The sequence below is a fragment of the Pleurodeles waltl genome, chromosome 4_2 (genome assembly GCF_031143425.1).
Source record: "Pleurodeles waltl isolate 20211129_DDA chromosome 4_2, aPleWal1.hap1.20221129, whole genome shotgun sequence".
NCBI lineage: Eukaryota > Metazoa > Chordata > Amphibia > Caudata > Salamandridae > Pleurodeles > Pleurodeles waltl.
The window spans coordinates 510,960,525-510,976,706 of NC_090443.1; the positions used below are offsets into that span (position 1 = coordinate 510,960,525).

Below are 16,182 nucleotides of genomic sequence, written 5' to 3' on the forward strand. Positions count from 1 at the left end.
TGGGAGAATTATCGAAAAATGTTCAATTCTTTAGAGCGTTGCAGGCTTATTATTATGTTGGGAAAGTCTTTCGAGAGCTAATCAGCCATTGTGGTTCATGATGCAAGTGTTCGTTCTTGATGTTACTGATAAGGTGTTCCATCACTCCTAGGACCCACAATCGCCCATGCCACTGGCATACTGATGGAGACTCTTTTTTTCCATCATAATGCGATGACCAATTTTGCTGCTCCTAAACCACTCAATTATTGCTTTTACTATATCACAATGGATTTATTTTCAGTCTGGTAAGTAGTCTTTGTGGTGTGCTGTAGCATACCACATGGTAGTGTGGACAGTAGGACAAAGATGAAGCCTATATATTTTTTGGTTTTCCTTGTTTCTTGAGTAGACTGATACATGGATACCAGGATTTTGGCAGTTGTCTGCTCTGTCTTGTTTCTCATTCATTAAATGTGAACATGCTTTAGTAAAGTTGTGCTAACCTGGTTCAGTGGGTCCTGGAAGCTCTAAAATATACTTTATTAAATTATTATTGAGCTTCAGCAATGCAAAGTCAATATTAAACATTGATACAAACCAGGAAGTTTTAATAGAGCTCTTATTTGCAACTGTTGGCACATTCAGGAGTGTGCTATTTTGCTTGTTTTTCCTGTTTGGAGCAATAAAAATCAATGTACATTTAATCGGTCTTAAAAAACATAACTTTAGTTTTTGCTCTTGCAACGATGCTGACCTCATGTAGAATCCCAAATATGATATGGTCTCATGTAATCTCTAGATGCAGATTGGCACCAATCAATCAATTTATGGACTCTCTGGACGTTTTGGTTCTTTTTCTGACAAACTGCTCTGTATGTAATTAGTGTCTACTAATTGTACTGCATTCTGTTGCCGGCTGCAAACTTAATTTCATACATCATTATATTGCATTTTCTCCTACCCGTTTGACACCTAATACTCCATGCCCTTTTGAACATGGCCAAATTGTTTCCAAACCTTGAATGTCAAAATTGGCTTTGACAAGAGGGCATCAATAGTCTTCATTATCAGTCTGCCTTCCTTTCAAATGTTGTGATGAATCAAGTAGTCTGTTTCTAAATTAGTGCTGCAAAATACTATTTCTGCTGCTTTTCATGAAAAGTGTTTTAGTACCTTCAAAAGTTTGCCCTCTGAATATTTTTCAAGCTCTATAATCTAGCTTTCAGTGCCATTCAGGTGTTTAGATGTTTGAACCTTTATCAAGATTAGTGCTTGCCAAGATCTGCCATTTGTCCAAGATCAGTCTTTACACTGTACAAAAAGTGGTGATGTGGTATCCTAAAAGGTGTTTATTAAGATGAAAGTCCTCTACAAAGCATTATGAAGATGAGTCGCCCTGCCCTTGTTTGTTTTGTGACAAACCTGTGTATTTTATCGACATTCCCTCCCCTGATGATTGTGAGTCAAAAACGTAATTCTGCTCAAAAACATTTGAAAATCCACTGATCATGGACATATGTCCCAGATTCATAAGAAAAGTACACAGAGCAAGAGAACCAAAAAATCCTGACAAGAAACCACATGGAGAAAATCTAAAACTAAAGACTCTCTACAAGCCCAAATGAAATTACACAAAGTCCTCATCTTAACTACGAATGTAAAGTACTTTAAGGATAATTTGTTTGTTTCTAACTGTCCAATCCATCCCAAATCATGCATTGTGCCAGACTAGCACCACTGCAAATAAACCACACCCTTCCTGGTATGGTCAATGATCCAGACAAGTTGCTCTCCAGATAAATCCTAGAAATCCATGAAGATATGCTTGTTCTCTATTTAATCCTTCTGTATGCCTTGTGGGAAAGAACCATTTCCAAACGGTCTGAATTCAAACAGCTTAGTTGACAGGGCACTATTGCTGGAAGCTGGTTATCTATGCAGTGTACCAAATGTAGGGGTACACTATGCGGATAGTACGTGCAATCCTTATTGGTTTACAGGGTAAAAGAAATAATTCCAAAAGCTTTTTTTTGTGGTAGTTTAGGCGTGCTTATCGGAGGGTAGTGCTAAGCATTTGTTGAACAGTCAAAGACACACACTCAAGAAGGAACTCGAGACCAATGTTAAGAAAAAGTTACTTTGTTTATGTAATGTTCCAACACCAGAAAACTTCTAATGGGCTAACCACTTTTGTAGATGTACTGATTTAGCAAGTATGTAATACTTTTACTCAAATCTGCTTTTACACTGTAAAGGCAATGGGGGGGGGCACCTAAAGAGACTTCAAGGGGGGGGGAGAAGTCTGAGAGCTCCCAGTAGGGACTATCCAACAGGGAGCTAAGTCGGTGGGGGGTGCTAGGAGCAAGGGAACACAATCTAATGTTGTGGACCAGGGCCATGTATCTCTGGTGCAGCAGGTCTTTGTCGTTGCTGCTCCTACATCAAGGCACCCACTGTTTGTGGGACCTGCAACAAGAGGGACAGAACAGGGCAGCTGGACCACTCTGAATGATGTCCTCTGCAATGCTGACGTCCCTCAACCGGGTGTGACATTGGAATCCAGATTGGACTTCAACAAGCCTTGGCTGCTGCAAGGGGTTTAGTACCCTTCGTTTCAGGGCCGGACCGCTCCGGTTGGTCTTGATGTCTTCTCACTTGATAGGGAGATGGCACTGGCCTCTTGGAGCACATTAACCTCCTCCTGGGCGGCTGCTGCGTCAGTGGACTCAGTGGCCAGCAGAACGGTGAACCAGCTGTTGCGGTTGGTGCCTACAGGGAAGTGGCTTCTCTACTCCAGGGAAAATGCTAACAGGTTGGCGAAGTACTGGAGTATCTCCAAGGCTTTTGGAGTCCGCACAGTTGTAGGACGAGTCAGGATGTTGCGTTTGTCGGGACAGAAGTAGGTAGGGTTTTGCTTCAAAAGTCAACCTGTCATCCATAGTTCTTCTCCATCAACTCTTCTTTGTATCCTTCTTGGGCCAGGCAAATCTCTTCTGGTGTCAGTGGGCCACCTAAATACTCCATTATGGGGCATGTAGGGGAGTGTAGATTAGTAGCCAATGTGCTACATACCCTTGGGGTGACCACACCCCCTGTATGACCGCTTCTGTGGGGGAGTGGGCATAACCCTGTCCCAGAATTCCTAGTTCCTCCGAAGTCAAGATGGTGGAACCCTTCCTCAAGTGTCCACTTTTGGTAGCCCAGTGGTGGAACACTGCTACAGCACAACTAATTTTCCCACCCTGTCTTGTTGCCACGTGGGCCTCGGGGCAGGAGGTTCGAAACTCCCAGTTCTGGGGAAGCCGGGATTGCATTCTAAAGGCAGCATGATCTTTGAAGTCCCTGGCCTTGGTATGCAGATTCACTGCCATCCTTCTGGATGCCAACATCTTCCTCTGGAGCAGGGATTGTTTCTGCCCTCTGAATCTTGGCTCTGGCCTCCAGGGGGTCAGACAAATGTCTGTGGTGGCAGGCTGGTCGGTATCAGTCAGCCAGCACTCTAAGGGACTGGTAGGTTTCAGGGAAACACCTATAAGGTACCCTGTTGAATGTCCTAATAAATCCAACACTGACATCAGCCTGAACTTATGAAGACGAGGCGTTTGATACCAGACACCATAGGTTTCAATGAAGCCATTATGCAGCTAGGGAACTCGCAATGACTAGTGTCCAGTACAGACCTTAAGATGGCTTCCCTGTTCACTTGAAATATCCAGTAATCAAACTAGACATCACAGTGGCATATCTGCTCATGCAGATATGTCCTCACCACTTATATAATGCACCCTGCCTTAGGGTTGCAAGGCCTGCTGTAGTAGTGACTTATGTTTAGGTGCAATGAGTGGGGAATGGCACAAAAGGGGTGTGCCATGTTGTGTTTTTGCCTGGCTTGCACCAGGACATGCAGTCTGCAATGGCAGCTGTGTGCAACGTGTTATGGGGTGACCATGAGGGTGGCACAATGTATGCTGCAGCCCTTGGAGTCCCTCTCCAGTACCTAGGCCCTAGGGACCAGGGGTAACATTTACTAGGGACTTACAGTGGTTCAGGAGTGTGTGCGACTTGTCCACATTTTACCTTGTTTTAGGGAAAGGGCACTGGGAACCTGTTTGTTAGGAGCCCAGTGCACTGCAGTCAAAAAACCTCTGTATGAGTAATCAAAGTGGGGGTAACCCTCTCTTCCAGCAACCCTTCTTTGTAAATCACAGATACACACCAAGGCTCCCTGATTAAACTTTGTACTGAGATCAGATCTGGTCTCTTTTAAATCCAACAGCTTTGGAAAAAGTCCTGTTCGCTGATCAATGCTCTCCCCTGCTCAACAAGGCTAACGTCAACCCACAGATCTTAAACTTCTGACCAGCTTCCAAGCTATTTCAGAACAAGATCAAATGAAAATCTGTGCAGCTTTTATCCCACTTCAATTTCCGTCTGAGCTCGTATCAATCTGAATGCTTCCCGAAACATAGCCCTGAGAGACACATGATTCACTCAGAATTACAGGTAAAGGAGACTGATCTTACTATAAGTATTTTTGTCACCACCAGTGTAGGAAGCCGGCTGTCTATATGATGCACTCAAAAGTACACCGTGCAGAGAGCCCAATTGGTATACAGAGGCAAAAGTAGATAGGACTAATGTTCTTTCTTTGTGGTAGTGTGGGCAAGCAGTTGGACTTATTAGAGGGTAGTACTAAGCATTTGTTGTACTCAGAGGCTATAAATGAGACCCACTCAAAGAATAAATCCCACACCAATTTAGAAAAATAACTCTTTATATGTTTCAAACTTAAGATCTTCTAACTAGGTAAGCAATTTTTCAAACATAAATACTTTTCAGATTAAAAAAGTGCAATTCTCAGAGTTCTTCATTGTTAACCTGTGGAGGAAAACAATGTTCCGCAAACACTGGGTTAACAGACTTGCAAAGCCACTCTCTGGGAGTTAAGGTAAGTACTGGGCACTGATCAGAACACCAGCAGGTCACTCCAGGCAGCACTGAGGGGACCGGGTGCAGTAAGGTGTTTGGTGCCCAATGGTTTCCTATGAGAGTTTCGTCCTCATGAAGACAGGCTGCAGGCTCTGGCTAGGAAGCCAGTCTGGGACAACAAACAGGTAGGTTGTAGACTTAGTGTGCTTGGGGATGTAGGTGCACCTTTGGTCCTTTTCTCCAGGGCCAACGGATGCTGGAGTGCCCAAGATGGGTGAGGCGACAGTGGACTCTGATGCTGGACAGCTGGGGGACCTTGTTGGCACCATTGGCTGGCTTCGCCTCGGGTCGTGGACGTCAGGTGCAGAGGTCACTTTGGGTTTTGGGTCCTTGCTGTTCTGGAGGCTGCATAGACCTTTCTTGACTTTGTAGCAAAGCAGAGCCGCTGCTCACTGGAGTCTAGAGGCTTTATGGAAGGCAGGCAGACTTCCTGGGTTTCTTGGAGGCTAAGCTGCAGGAAGAGTTGTCTTTTGGGCAGAGTCCATCAAGGTCAGCAGACAGGCGGTAGGGGCTGGTTCCAAGTCAGTTGCTGCTTTTCCTGTTCTGCAGGTGCGACTTTTCTTTGTTCTTTGCTCGTCAGTTGTCAGGATCTGAGTTTCAGGGGTGCCATCCTTATACTCATTTTAGTGACGTTACAGGGAGTGCCAGGTGATAGCCAATGGGCTGCCCACCTTTAGGGTGACTACAGCCTTTTTTGACCATTTCCACTGGGAAGTGGGCATAATCCTAACCTAGTGGTCTAATTCCCTCCAAACAAGATGGAGGAATTTATAAAGTAATGTCCACTTCAGCTCGTCCACCTTTGGGCTGCGGCTGGCATTAAGTAGGCACACAACCTAATTTGCCTAATTTTCCCTCTGCTGTTGCCAAAAGTGGGGTCAGGGTGTGGGGAAGGTGGGAAGGTGGGGGGTGGGGGTGGGGGGGGGGGGGGTGACCCAGGTCTGAAGAGACCTGGGTCGCATTACTAAGATGGCTAGGTCTTTGAAGTTCCCTGCTCTGGAATATCTATCCTGTCTGGGTGAGGTGATAACACACCTGCCCTGTGCAGGCTTTTGTCTTTGGCCCTCGAGCGCTTGCTGTGACTCTTTGGGGAGCCAGAAGAGCGTCTGTGGTGGCTGAACCAGCCAGGAACAGTCAGTCAACCAACTTGTAGCTGGCAGGTTTTCAGGGGGCACTTCTAAGGTGCCCTTGGGTGGAGTTAATAAATCCCTCACCAGCATCAGAGAGGGTTTATTAATCTGAGATGTTTGATACCAAACATCTCTGTATTCAGATAAGCCATTATCTAGGTGGGGGAACTCGTAGTGACCAGTACACAGCACATGTATTTAAAATGGCTTCCCTGGTCACTGTCTGAGAAGCAACAGACATAGCAGGGGCATATCTGTTCGTTACTTTTGAAGTGCATATTTTCATAATAAATTTCTCAATCTAGTGGTTTATAACTTTGCTTGTTGTATAGTAATGATGAATGTTGGGTGATGTACAAATACGTTGGGGTCGAGTGCTGAAAATTAAACTTTTGTACATTGGATATTGGGGCTGCGATCTGTGGAAATACGCAAGTGCGTTCATATTGGATAGTGGCTTAGTGGAGGCAAGTGCCTTGTATGCGAAAAAGTTGGGCCACTGAACTGGGATGAAATAAATTTGAGTGTCACATACCTGTGGGAATAACAAATTTGACATGAAAGGGGTATAGGTTGTAGTAGGGCATGGTGACTAGAGATGTGCATAGCTGGTAAGGGACATTCTCAAAGATGGTGGTGGAAGAAAATTGTGTGTATTGACTGGATAGGCCATGGACTTTAAAAATATAGTTGGGCGGGGGAGCGGTGACATATTAAATATGGCAATGAAGCAGTACGGGTAATAGTGAACCTTGGTATGTTGTGCTCTGATCTATGGCTCAAAGCAAGACCATATTCTGTTGGGTGGCTTGAATGTCTTCCATTATACATAGTTTCATATTTTTCTTTATTAGGGTTACTGAGCTTCAGACTGAGCTTGAAAAAGCCCTAAGTGAATTGCAGCAGCTCCGTGATGCCCGAAGTCATCAAATGCAGCTTGTGGAGTCTATTGTCCGCCAGCGTGATATGTACCGTATCCTGTTAGCTCAGACCACAGGCCTTCCTATTCCAACACAAGGTGAGTTCATCTTTTACAGCATTTGCGTGGAATACATACTAAAGACCAACATAGATCTGAAAATAGCTTGACCACATATGTGCATGTCCATTTGTGGTGCAGTCTTGTCTCTTTCGTTTGCACCTGCACTTGATTCAACGTCTAGGGCTGAGTAATATGACCTGCTGGACAGCTTCAGTAGAACAGTGTCACATCCTTCCTATTTCAACAACTGCCTGTAAACAAAGCTCCTGTAACCTCCTGAGAATGCCTCTCCATATTCTCCTCAACTCTTCATCTCTACTGCGTACACACATTTTGAAATGGTTGGATAAACACTCCTGCAGTTTATGCAGTTCCCAGCCTTGCCTTCCCTTCCTTCTCCTTTCCACTGCGTCTTATTTTAGGGAAGGGTATGAAACTTATACCTGTAAACGTTCTCTATAGCTTGCAAACAATGCATGCCTCAGATGAATGAATTTGTGAGTTTTAGGTGGGTCCTTCACCTTGGAGTGCTGAAGTACTATAGCAGTCGAGGAACTGCACTGATACTGGGTTCTCCATCTGGAGAGAAATGGCATACAGCTTGCCTGTACCTTAACACACAAACCATACTTATAAGTGGTTAATAGTAAAGATTAAACAATGAAAAGGTAATACAATCTGGTTTATACCCTGTACTTGGAGAAGTGGGTAGACATCTGTAGCCTCTACTGCTTACAGATTGTACATTGGCGTCCATGCTGTTATTGAGAGTTGGGTCTGTTGCCCTTAGGTGGTTAAAATGAATTCAGTGATGTCTGTCTCTTGACTTTAGACAATCTGCAGTGTAAACAATACCGGAAAGGAATATGTTTAAGAGTTTGAAAGGATAAACATTATAGTTTATCAGATCGATGGTCACGACCTTGGCACAGAGTCCTCAGACTTGGCTTTTGGTAATGGCTTCAAGCCATAGACGGTGGTTGACTCGGCAATTGCATCCTGGGTAACACAATCCCCCAAATATCTGTGTGTGTGTTATCACTCTGGTAGTCTCTTGTCGAGGAGTTTGAATATCCAGTGTGATGTGTTCTCATGTGACAAGAGAAACAAGCATGGGCCAGGCACGCTTTTCTTTGTGCAAACATGAGGGATACTCTTCTCCCCGAAGAAGTCTGGAAAGATTGAATGCACCATCCTGAAGTACAGCAGAGCTCCTTTGGGTCAGTAAGCTGACAAAGTCCTAAATGTAGTTTCTTCTCGAGTTTCAGGTACTGGAGAAGAACATAGCTTGTGTGTGATTGGAGTCGCTAACCACAGTAGCAAGTCATCTCTTCAGACTTTCTGTTGCCCCTTATGTTTAACGGCTGTTGTTGAAGCATAGGGTCTCCTGATGGCTGAACTCCTCTTTTTTACCCAGCATGGATGAGTCGTAAATGATGTAGTGGGAACCCGCCTCTGCCTGGTCCACTTTACTAAAATGTCAGTTATTGTTTAAAAGGCTGTGTTCTGCTTCTCATTCCTGATCATAAATGTTCAAAAGCCTTGTATTGTTTGAACTTTTAATTGTTCCAAAATTTTCCCCCCACTCAAGGCATTCTCTACCATCGTTTTTGGTGCTGCACAGCTTTTTCAGTCATTCAACCCCACCCCCCCCCCCCCCACAAGCCCCCTCCTCAAATGTGCAAAACCCACACCCACCTTAAACTCCTATTGCAGGTATTCACAACCTTCCTATGCCAACTGCTGCCAACTTGACTTTCGGTAGTGGAAAAGATCTCAGACACTAATAATCTATATAGAGCTTTATTGTTGCTTGTATAACCATCACTTGGATGCTTGATGTTATTTTGTGTGGGCTTTCAATATCTTAATGAGGCTGCAGGATTTGGGTGGCTGCATCACCTGAATTGTGGGGAGCTGAGTCCAATCCCACACCATGCGTCAACTGTCAGCCTAATCTGTTTCCGGCCAGCTAGCAGCACCTCATCTCCGCCAGGAGCAGGGATGATTTGTGGCAACCAGGCACATGACATAATGACTTCTCATGGAAATCGTGGTGGATCAGATCTCATCGTTTTCTCTGGTATTAGTCTCACACATGCAGAGGCAGGAAATGGTTCTCTAAGGTTTATTAAATCGGCTGCACTTAGATAGAATGGTATGAAATGCAATCATTGAAATGATGAAACATTCTAGACTCAAAATGATGACAAGGAAAGTGAAACGCAAGAAAAGTACAACCATACTGTCACTTATGCACACTATATGTGATTCCTACCTAAGCTGTTAAAGCACAGCAGGATAAGCCCTAACCGCCCTTAAGGATTCCCCTGAGGGAAGACATCACCCCCATACCTGAATATGACAGTGGTGAAGATGCCTGTTAACTATGGACACACCATCCCCCAGTGCAAGCAGCTGTAACGAAGTCAGCATGCAGTCGTGGTCTTCTGGCTTTAAACATTCCTCTGAAGTGTATGGGATAGAGAAGTGTTTTTTAATAAAACTGATGTCCTGAGAAAATGCCCCCATGGAAAAATGTGTTTCTGCGAGTTAGAGGCGCAGTGTACCACTTGTGCCGACAAACCTATCTCGCTACAGCCTTAAGGAAAGCACAAAGTGAAAAGAATGTCAAGCTAAACAATGTCATGCTTTCCTAGATGAAAGATCAACTAGATATAGAAAATAAAACACCACCATGAATGTGGCCCGTTTTTTTTTTTTTTTTTTACAAAAAGAAAAAAAAAAGGAAGCAGAATAAATTGTCACTAGGCTAAAGGGCCCAAGTCGCAGGCCTAGGTGCTAAAATATCTTACCCAGAGACATCACTAAAAAGACCATACAACAATTTTACTTAATAAAATCATCCTGCACAAGACTGTTGCTAACCATAAAAAAATTTTTTTTCTTTTAATATATAACTTTCAGAGGAAATTACTCTATTGTCAACTCCAAAACGTTCTCCAGGGGCAGCCAAGGTTCCATCAACTCCGACACCTGTGCCAATGGTAGCGTCAACTGATGCAGCGGAAGCTAAGGCTGCACTTAAACAGGTATGTGGTTTCTAATTAGCAAAGTACTCTGTCTACTTGATGTGAGACTGATCCCCCTTTTTGTATTTTATACTTTCGCTTCCTTTTAAAACTAAGCTACGTGAAGTCTTTGAGAGTTATAAAAAGGAAAAAGCGGAGAATGACAAAATGCAAAACGAGCAGCATGAAAAGCTTCAAGATCAAGTCACAGAATTGCGATCGCAGAACACCAAAATATCCACCCAACTTGAATTTGCTTCCAAACGGTAACAATGGATTTTATTTGCTGTATATTTTTCCTATGATATATGAAGATAAAGTAAAAATACAGCTGCAGTGGGTGTGATTGAGAGGATGAGAGTAAGACTTTCACAGTCTTTAAAACATGTGTAGAAATGTTAAGGAAATCCTGTGAGTAGTAAATTCTGGATCTATAGAGCTGCCCTAAAAGGGTTAATTGGAAAAAAGACAAACCGAGCAATAAGGATTCATTTTAGAATTAAAAAATGAGCTTCAACTTAAGACAATAAATGTGTCTGGGCTACTTAGTCACTTTGTTGCAATTTGTAAGCTTCCTTCAGTGATCCAGGTTTGTAATGCAATTTGGCTTCCTTTAAATGAATTAGCCCATTATATTTAATCCATGTGGCTGATTGTTGTCAAGAACCTACCGAACCCATTCCTAGTTATATTTCCTCTCTGGAGGTACCCACTTGAGTGAATGAATTTGACTTGCTGCTTGGCAAAATGTTAGCTTAAATGGGCAATTTGTGATGTACTTTAGTCTCAAATTGTTCGCAGGTAAGACTACATGCATGCAATTGCTCGTTTTCTGTCCACAAACATTTGATTTTAATTAGAGATATTGTGGAGAAAAATGAAGAAAACCATAATTTTTACCAAAATAAGGCAGCCAGTGAAAAACTAGTAAAATGTAGATCGTTGACTGGAAAGGTTTTCTAATTATGGTAGTAGATATGTACAATCAAAACAAAGTAGGTGCCACTAGAGTTAGCCGTATTCCTATGGCCCGTCACAACTCATTCAGGTTTTCCTTTCAGTATTTACTAGCGATTGAGCAGCACCATGCTGTAAGGATAAAGAATGCCCTGCTGGCCACAGCCTGTCAGCACCACTCATTTCTCACTTGACCAAACATTCCCATTTTAACCTTTGTATAAGATACTCTGTGTAGGATTTTGATATTATGGACACCTCTTGATGGTACATTAGGGCCTCTTTCCACTCTTTTATTTAGACTATACACCTCCCAAAAGCTCTTTCCTGCATGCTTTCAGGCTCATGTGTTCTGCCCGAGTGTTGGACATCCGGGTATATATCTATGTGAAAGCACTCTGGTGGTTTGTTTATCCAGGAGACTGATTTCTTAAGATGGTTCAACTTCAGTTTATTGCATGTTAGATTTGTAAATAGGATTCTTCTATCTTGTCATCCTTTTGTGTTAACTATTTTCTAATTCCCATCCCATATATCTCCTGAACTAGATTTCAATTGTCTTAAGCTTGTAATCCCTGCTGGCCGTTCAGTCAGAAGTTAAGCCCCTACCCATAATGGGTTTCTGCGTCTCCGTTTACCTTTCAATTCTTTTTTATAAGCTTGTGCCACAATTGCTTCACCACTGAAGTGGCTGGAGGGAGTGTGTGCTACAGCCTACCGCTATACAGTTTATTAATATACCTTTTCCTGCCTGTGGCGCTCCTATCTGTTCATAGTGTTGGCTCGTCTTGTGGTGCAAAATCCCAGTGTCTCGCTGTTAGACTGAACAGCCTCATAGTACTGCTTTACATCTGGCCATGCAGTGCCCCCTTTATCGATGGCCTTTTGTGAGTGCCTCTCTAGGAGCCCTGTTTAGAAAGCTGGCTCTGAATATACTATACCAAAGTAAGGTATAATGTACAGAGTCCAGTGGATCCCCAGAGGCTTTACAGAGGCTGAAGTAGATAGTACTAATGCACTCTTTTGTGGTAGTGTGGTTGAGCAGTTAGACTTATCAGAGGGTAGTTCTAAGCATTTGCTGTGCCCAAAGTCAAAAAGTGAAGCACACCCAATAACGAACTATGGGCCAATGTTTTATGTATCAAAAATATACTTTGCTTCTTTCTAGAACCAAAAGAAGCTGTGTTACAGGTAATTACAGTTTCAAGAATGTATCACTTTCAAATATCAAATGCACTTTGTTTAGAATTCACAGGTAAAACAGTCTTCAGGTTAGTAATACTATTACTTTGGGTGACTCCACTAGCTGGAGTGCCTTGGGGAGTGCAACAAAAGGCAGGAGATTTGAGGCTCACTGCCAAGTGTTGCAGTTCCTGTAGGGGGGGAAGTGTGAAGCACCTTCACCTAGAGCAGGCTTTGTCCTGACACCAGATAGCACAAAGGCTCTACCCCTGGGGTCAAACTTTGCTGTTAGTTCCAGGCTGCCACAGATCGGTCAGCCTCACGCTAGAGTTGGGTGAATGTCAGGGGGCATCTCTAAGATGCCCTCTTTGTGCATTTTTCAATAAATCCAACACTGGCATCATTGTGGGTTTATTGTACTGAGATTGATACCAATCCTCACAGCCTTCTGTGAAGCCATCATGGAGCTCTGAAGTTTGTAATGACAAACTCCCAGCCCATGTACTCAATATGGCTACACTGCACTTAGTCTAAGAATGGATGTATACACTGTAGGGGTGTATTGTACATGAAGCTATGTCCTCACCTATGGTGTAGTGCACCCCTGCCATAGAGCTATAAGACCTGATAGAGGTGTGAGTTATCTATGCCACAGGCAGTATTTGGTAGGCATGGCACCCAGGGAGGCAGGGAGGGATACCATGTCAACTTTGCCTTTTTCTCTGCACAAACCCACACAATGGTGATGTGTAAACGTGTTTGGTGAGAGGTCCCTTAGGCTGGCATAATATATGTTTCAGACCTTAGGGACCCTCTCTGGCCACAGGGCCCTTGGTACCCCTGGTACTTTTTACAAGTGATTTATCTGTGTACCAGAGGTGTGCCAGTTGTAGAAACAATGGTTCAGTTTAGGGAAAGAACACAGGTGCTGGGGCCTCGTTAGCAGGATCCCAGCACACACTTAGTCAAGTTATCACATATCAGCCAAAAAGTGGGGGATACTGCAACGAGGTACCAGTTTCCTACACCCTGAATATCAAAAACTTCACTAACATCAATTTTATGAAATCTGTTGTGTATTGCTTAGGCCATGTTGTGCAATGTATAACACCACCAATGCTGTTTCTTTGGACACCAACACAGTCCTATCAGCATCTAATGACACTCTGGGTAGAAGTTACCAAGCTTTTCCTTACATACCAGGTTACTGTATAGTCTCTAAAGGTTTAGATTGATCTGATAGACATCTAGTTGCAGATTCCTTAACTTCGAATTTCCCCAGACGTCAGTCTGGATCCAGAGTTTTTTCTCAAGCAGTACCCCTGTGCACCGTTGGGTGGTGTTGATCAGCTCTGCATCAGTTGTCGGCTGCGACTGATAAGACATTGCGGGTCCTATATAAGCGTCGCCACAGTGCACTGACCTCAGTTCTTTTCTTTTCATGCCAGCCAGCCCTGATCCAAATAGCTACCCCTCCATTACTTTGTAGGAAGCTGGCCTGGTGTGTGGTGGACATCTATGGTGTTTGCACCTTATTCCAGGTCCAGGCAACCCCTATTAGTTATTGAGACAGTGTCAAGGAAGCCAGGGCTCCCTAGTGGTAACTGTGGTGAGCAGCCAAGACTTATCTAGGTGTGTAATGCACTTGCAGTACCACAGCTGTCATACAGTAACTCATCACACATGAAAGGAACCAAACAGTGTTGGAAGAATAAAGGTACTTTATTACAGTAACAGTGAACTAGATTACTTATAGGCAGTCCCCCAACTGGAAGTAAGTACACACTATATTCACATGGTTAGTATTAAAAAAATAGCATAGACAAACAAGCATTGGCAATATATAGAAAATAGCTAGGGCCCTATGGAGGGGTGGGGGCAAACCATATACTAAAATAGTAGAATGTGAAGTTAGGTGCCCCACCGAAGGATCTGGAATAGTTAGAAGGGAGCTGGGAAAATTTGGGACCCCAAGAGGTGAGTACCTAGGTGACCCCAGCGACCAGGAGAGTAGAGGTAAGTTACCTGGTCTTCCCAAAGACTAACAAGAGGACTTTGAAAAGGAAGATTGCAAGACCAGGACCAGTCCAGTGGAACCCAGTGGTGGATTCCGGAAGAAGAGGACCTGCAAGAGAAGGAGAGAGTCCAGTCTACACAGGATTGTCCAGGTGGGGCAGGAGCCACTATCCACCATTGTGTGGATGAAGATCTGGGTTGAAGAGGGAAGATGAAAATCAGCTGTGGAGCCCAGGAGCTGCAGGGAGGTCACTGGAGTCGTGCAGATGTCCCACACCAGTCGCCAGGTTTCAGATGGGCAGTGGACAGGAGGACCACCAACAAGCCTTGGCAAATGCAAGTCTGGGCAGCAGAGAATTTGCAGCAAAGAAAAGAACCAGGGAGGTTCCAGGAGACGCTACCCTTGGAGGGGAGTTTGGGCTGACCCTCAGCAGTTGGGAGAGCCAGCAGAAGCAGTTGCAGGCAATACCAGTAACCCACTGGCAGCAGGCAAATTAAGTAGCAGTGAGGCCCAGTCAGCACACCTGCAGAGGAGTCCCACCTTACTGGTGTGCAGAGGAAAGACTGTCCTTTCAAGGCTGAAGTGCTAGAGGCCTGGGCTACTTGGAGCCTGAAGATCCCTTGGAACAGGAGTCAACAAGCCTTTGTTGCTGCAAGAGTCGCTGTGCACAGGGATACTGTCTTGCAAAGAGAGACAAGAACTCACTGTCTCCCAAGATGTGCAGAGAGGAGCAAGAAGACCACTTATGACCACAGCCTGTGTTGGAGGATCCATGCAGTTATTGTGGAGAGCCGATCCCAGCAGCCAGACGTTGTTGCCTTAGGTGCCTGCGGATGCAGGGGAGTGACTCCTTCACTCCAAGTAAGATTCCTTCTTGCTTGGTGCAGCTGAAGTCTCGCTGACCCCGAATAGCCACAGCTGTGGTAATGTTTCAATTACTGTAAGGAGCTGAAGAAACAATGTTGCAAGGCGAGGTTTTCTATGAAGTTGCAGGCTTGTTTGGTTCCTGTGAAGTCCAGCAGCAGCAGTTGTGGTGGGCAGGTGCAGAATAGGTCAATTGCAGAGGAGTCCTGGTGGAGTCTTGCACACCAAATCTGAGACCCACCCTCAAGGTAGTCCCAAAATAGCCCTAACAAAAAACTTGGTCACTGTGCAGGGTGACCACCTATTGGGGGGGGGGAGGGAGGGAGGGGAGAGAGAAGAAAAAGGGAAAGAGGGTCAATGATGTCAGTCACCTGTACTGACCAACCTGATGCTCCCAGGGGCCTTTGCACATCTTGTTTTTTCAAGATAGCAGAATCAAGTGGCCAACTGGAGGAGCTCTGGGCACCACCCTTAGGGTAGTGATGGACAGGAGAGTGGTCACTCCCCTTTCCTTTGTGTAGCTTCACACCAGAGCAGGGACTGGGGGGGTCCCTGGACTGGTGACTACCAGATTACGCAAGAAGGGCACCAAATGTGCCATTAAAAGCAAGCTGGTGGCACGGGGAGGATACCCCCTCCCCAGCCTTGTAGCACCTATTTCATGTGGGAGAGCATGTTGCCCCCTCTCCCACAGGAAATCATTTATTCTGCCTTCCCCCTGCTTGAGCTGGTCGGGCAGCAAGGGGGGAGCAGAAACCTGTCTGAGGGGCTGGAGTAGCGTGGGCTACCAGCAAACCCTGGAAAATGGTGGTAGCAATATTGGGGGGGAGGTTCCTCTAAGGAGCCCCCCGAGTGCATGGAATAATGCCACTAATACTGGCATTAGTATTGGGGTATGATTCCAACATGTTTGATACCAAACATGCTTATGTTCGGATTTACCATTATGTAGCTGGACCACAAGTGTGGCCAGTACACAGGTAAAATGGGTTCCCTGCACCTACGAAGTCCAGTGCATTGGACTTCATAGGTACCTGTAACTATGGT

General features: G+C 44.6%; 1 protein-coding gene across 3 annotated transcripts in view; it reads left to right on the forward strand.

Annotated features, from left to right (window-relative positions):
• The window catches only part of TPR (translocated promoter region, nuclear basket protein), a 920,136-nt gene that overhangs the window by 161,474 nt on the left and 742,480 nt on the right, over positions 1 to 16,182 (forward strand). For all 3 annotated transcript variants that reach the window (XM_069232002.1, XM_069232003.1, XM_069232004.1), the window contains exons 15-17: positions 6,956 to 7,119; positions 10,012 to 10,136; positions 10,233 to 10,381. In XM_069232002.1, the coding sequence (XP_069088103.1) occupies positions 6,956 to 7,119; positions 10,012 to 10,136; positions 10,233 to 10,381 (438 nt within the window). The remainder of the gene's footprint in view (positions 1 to 6,955; positions 7,120 to 10,011; positions 10,137 to 10,232; positions 10,382 to 16,182) is intronic.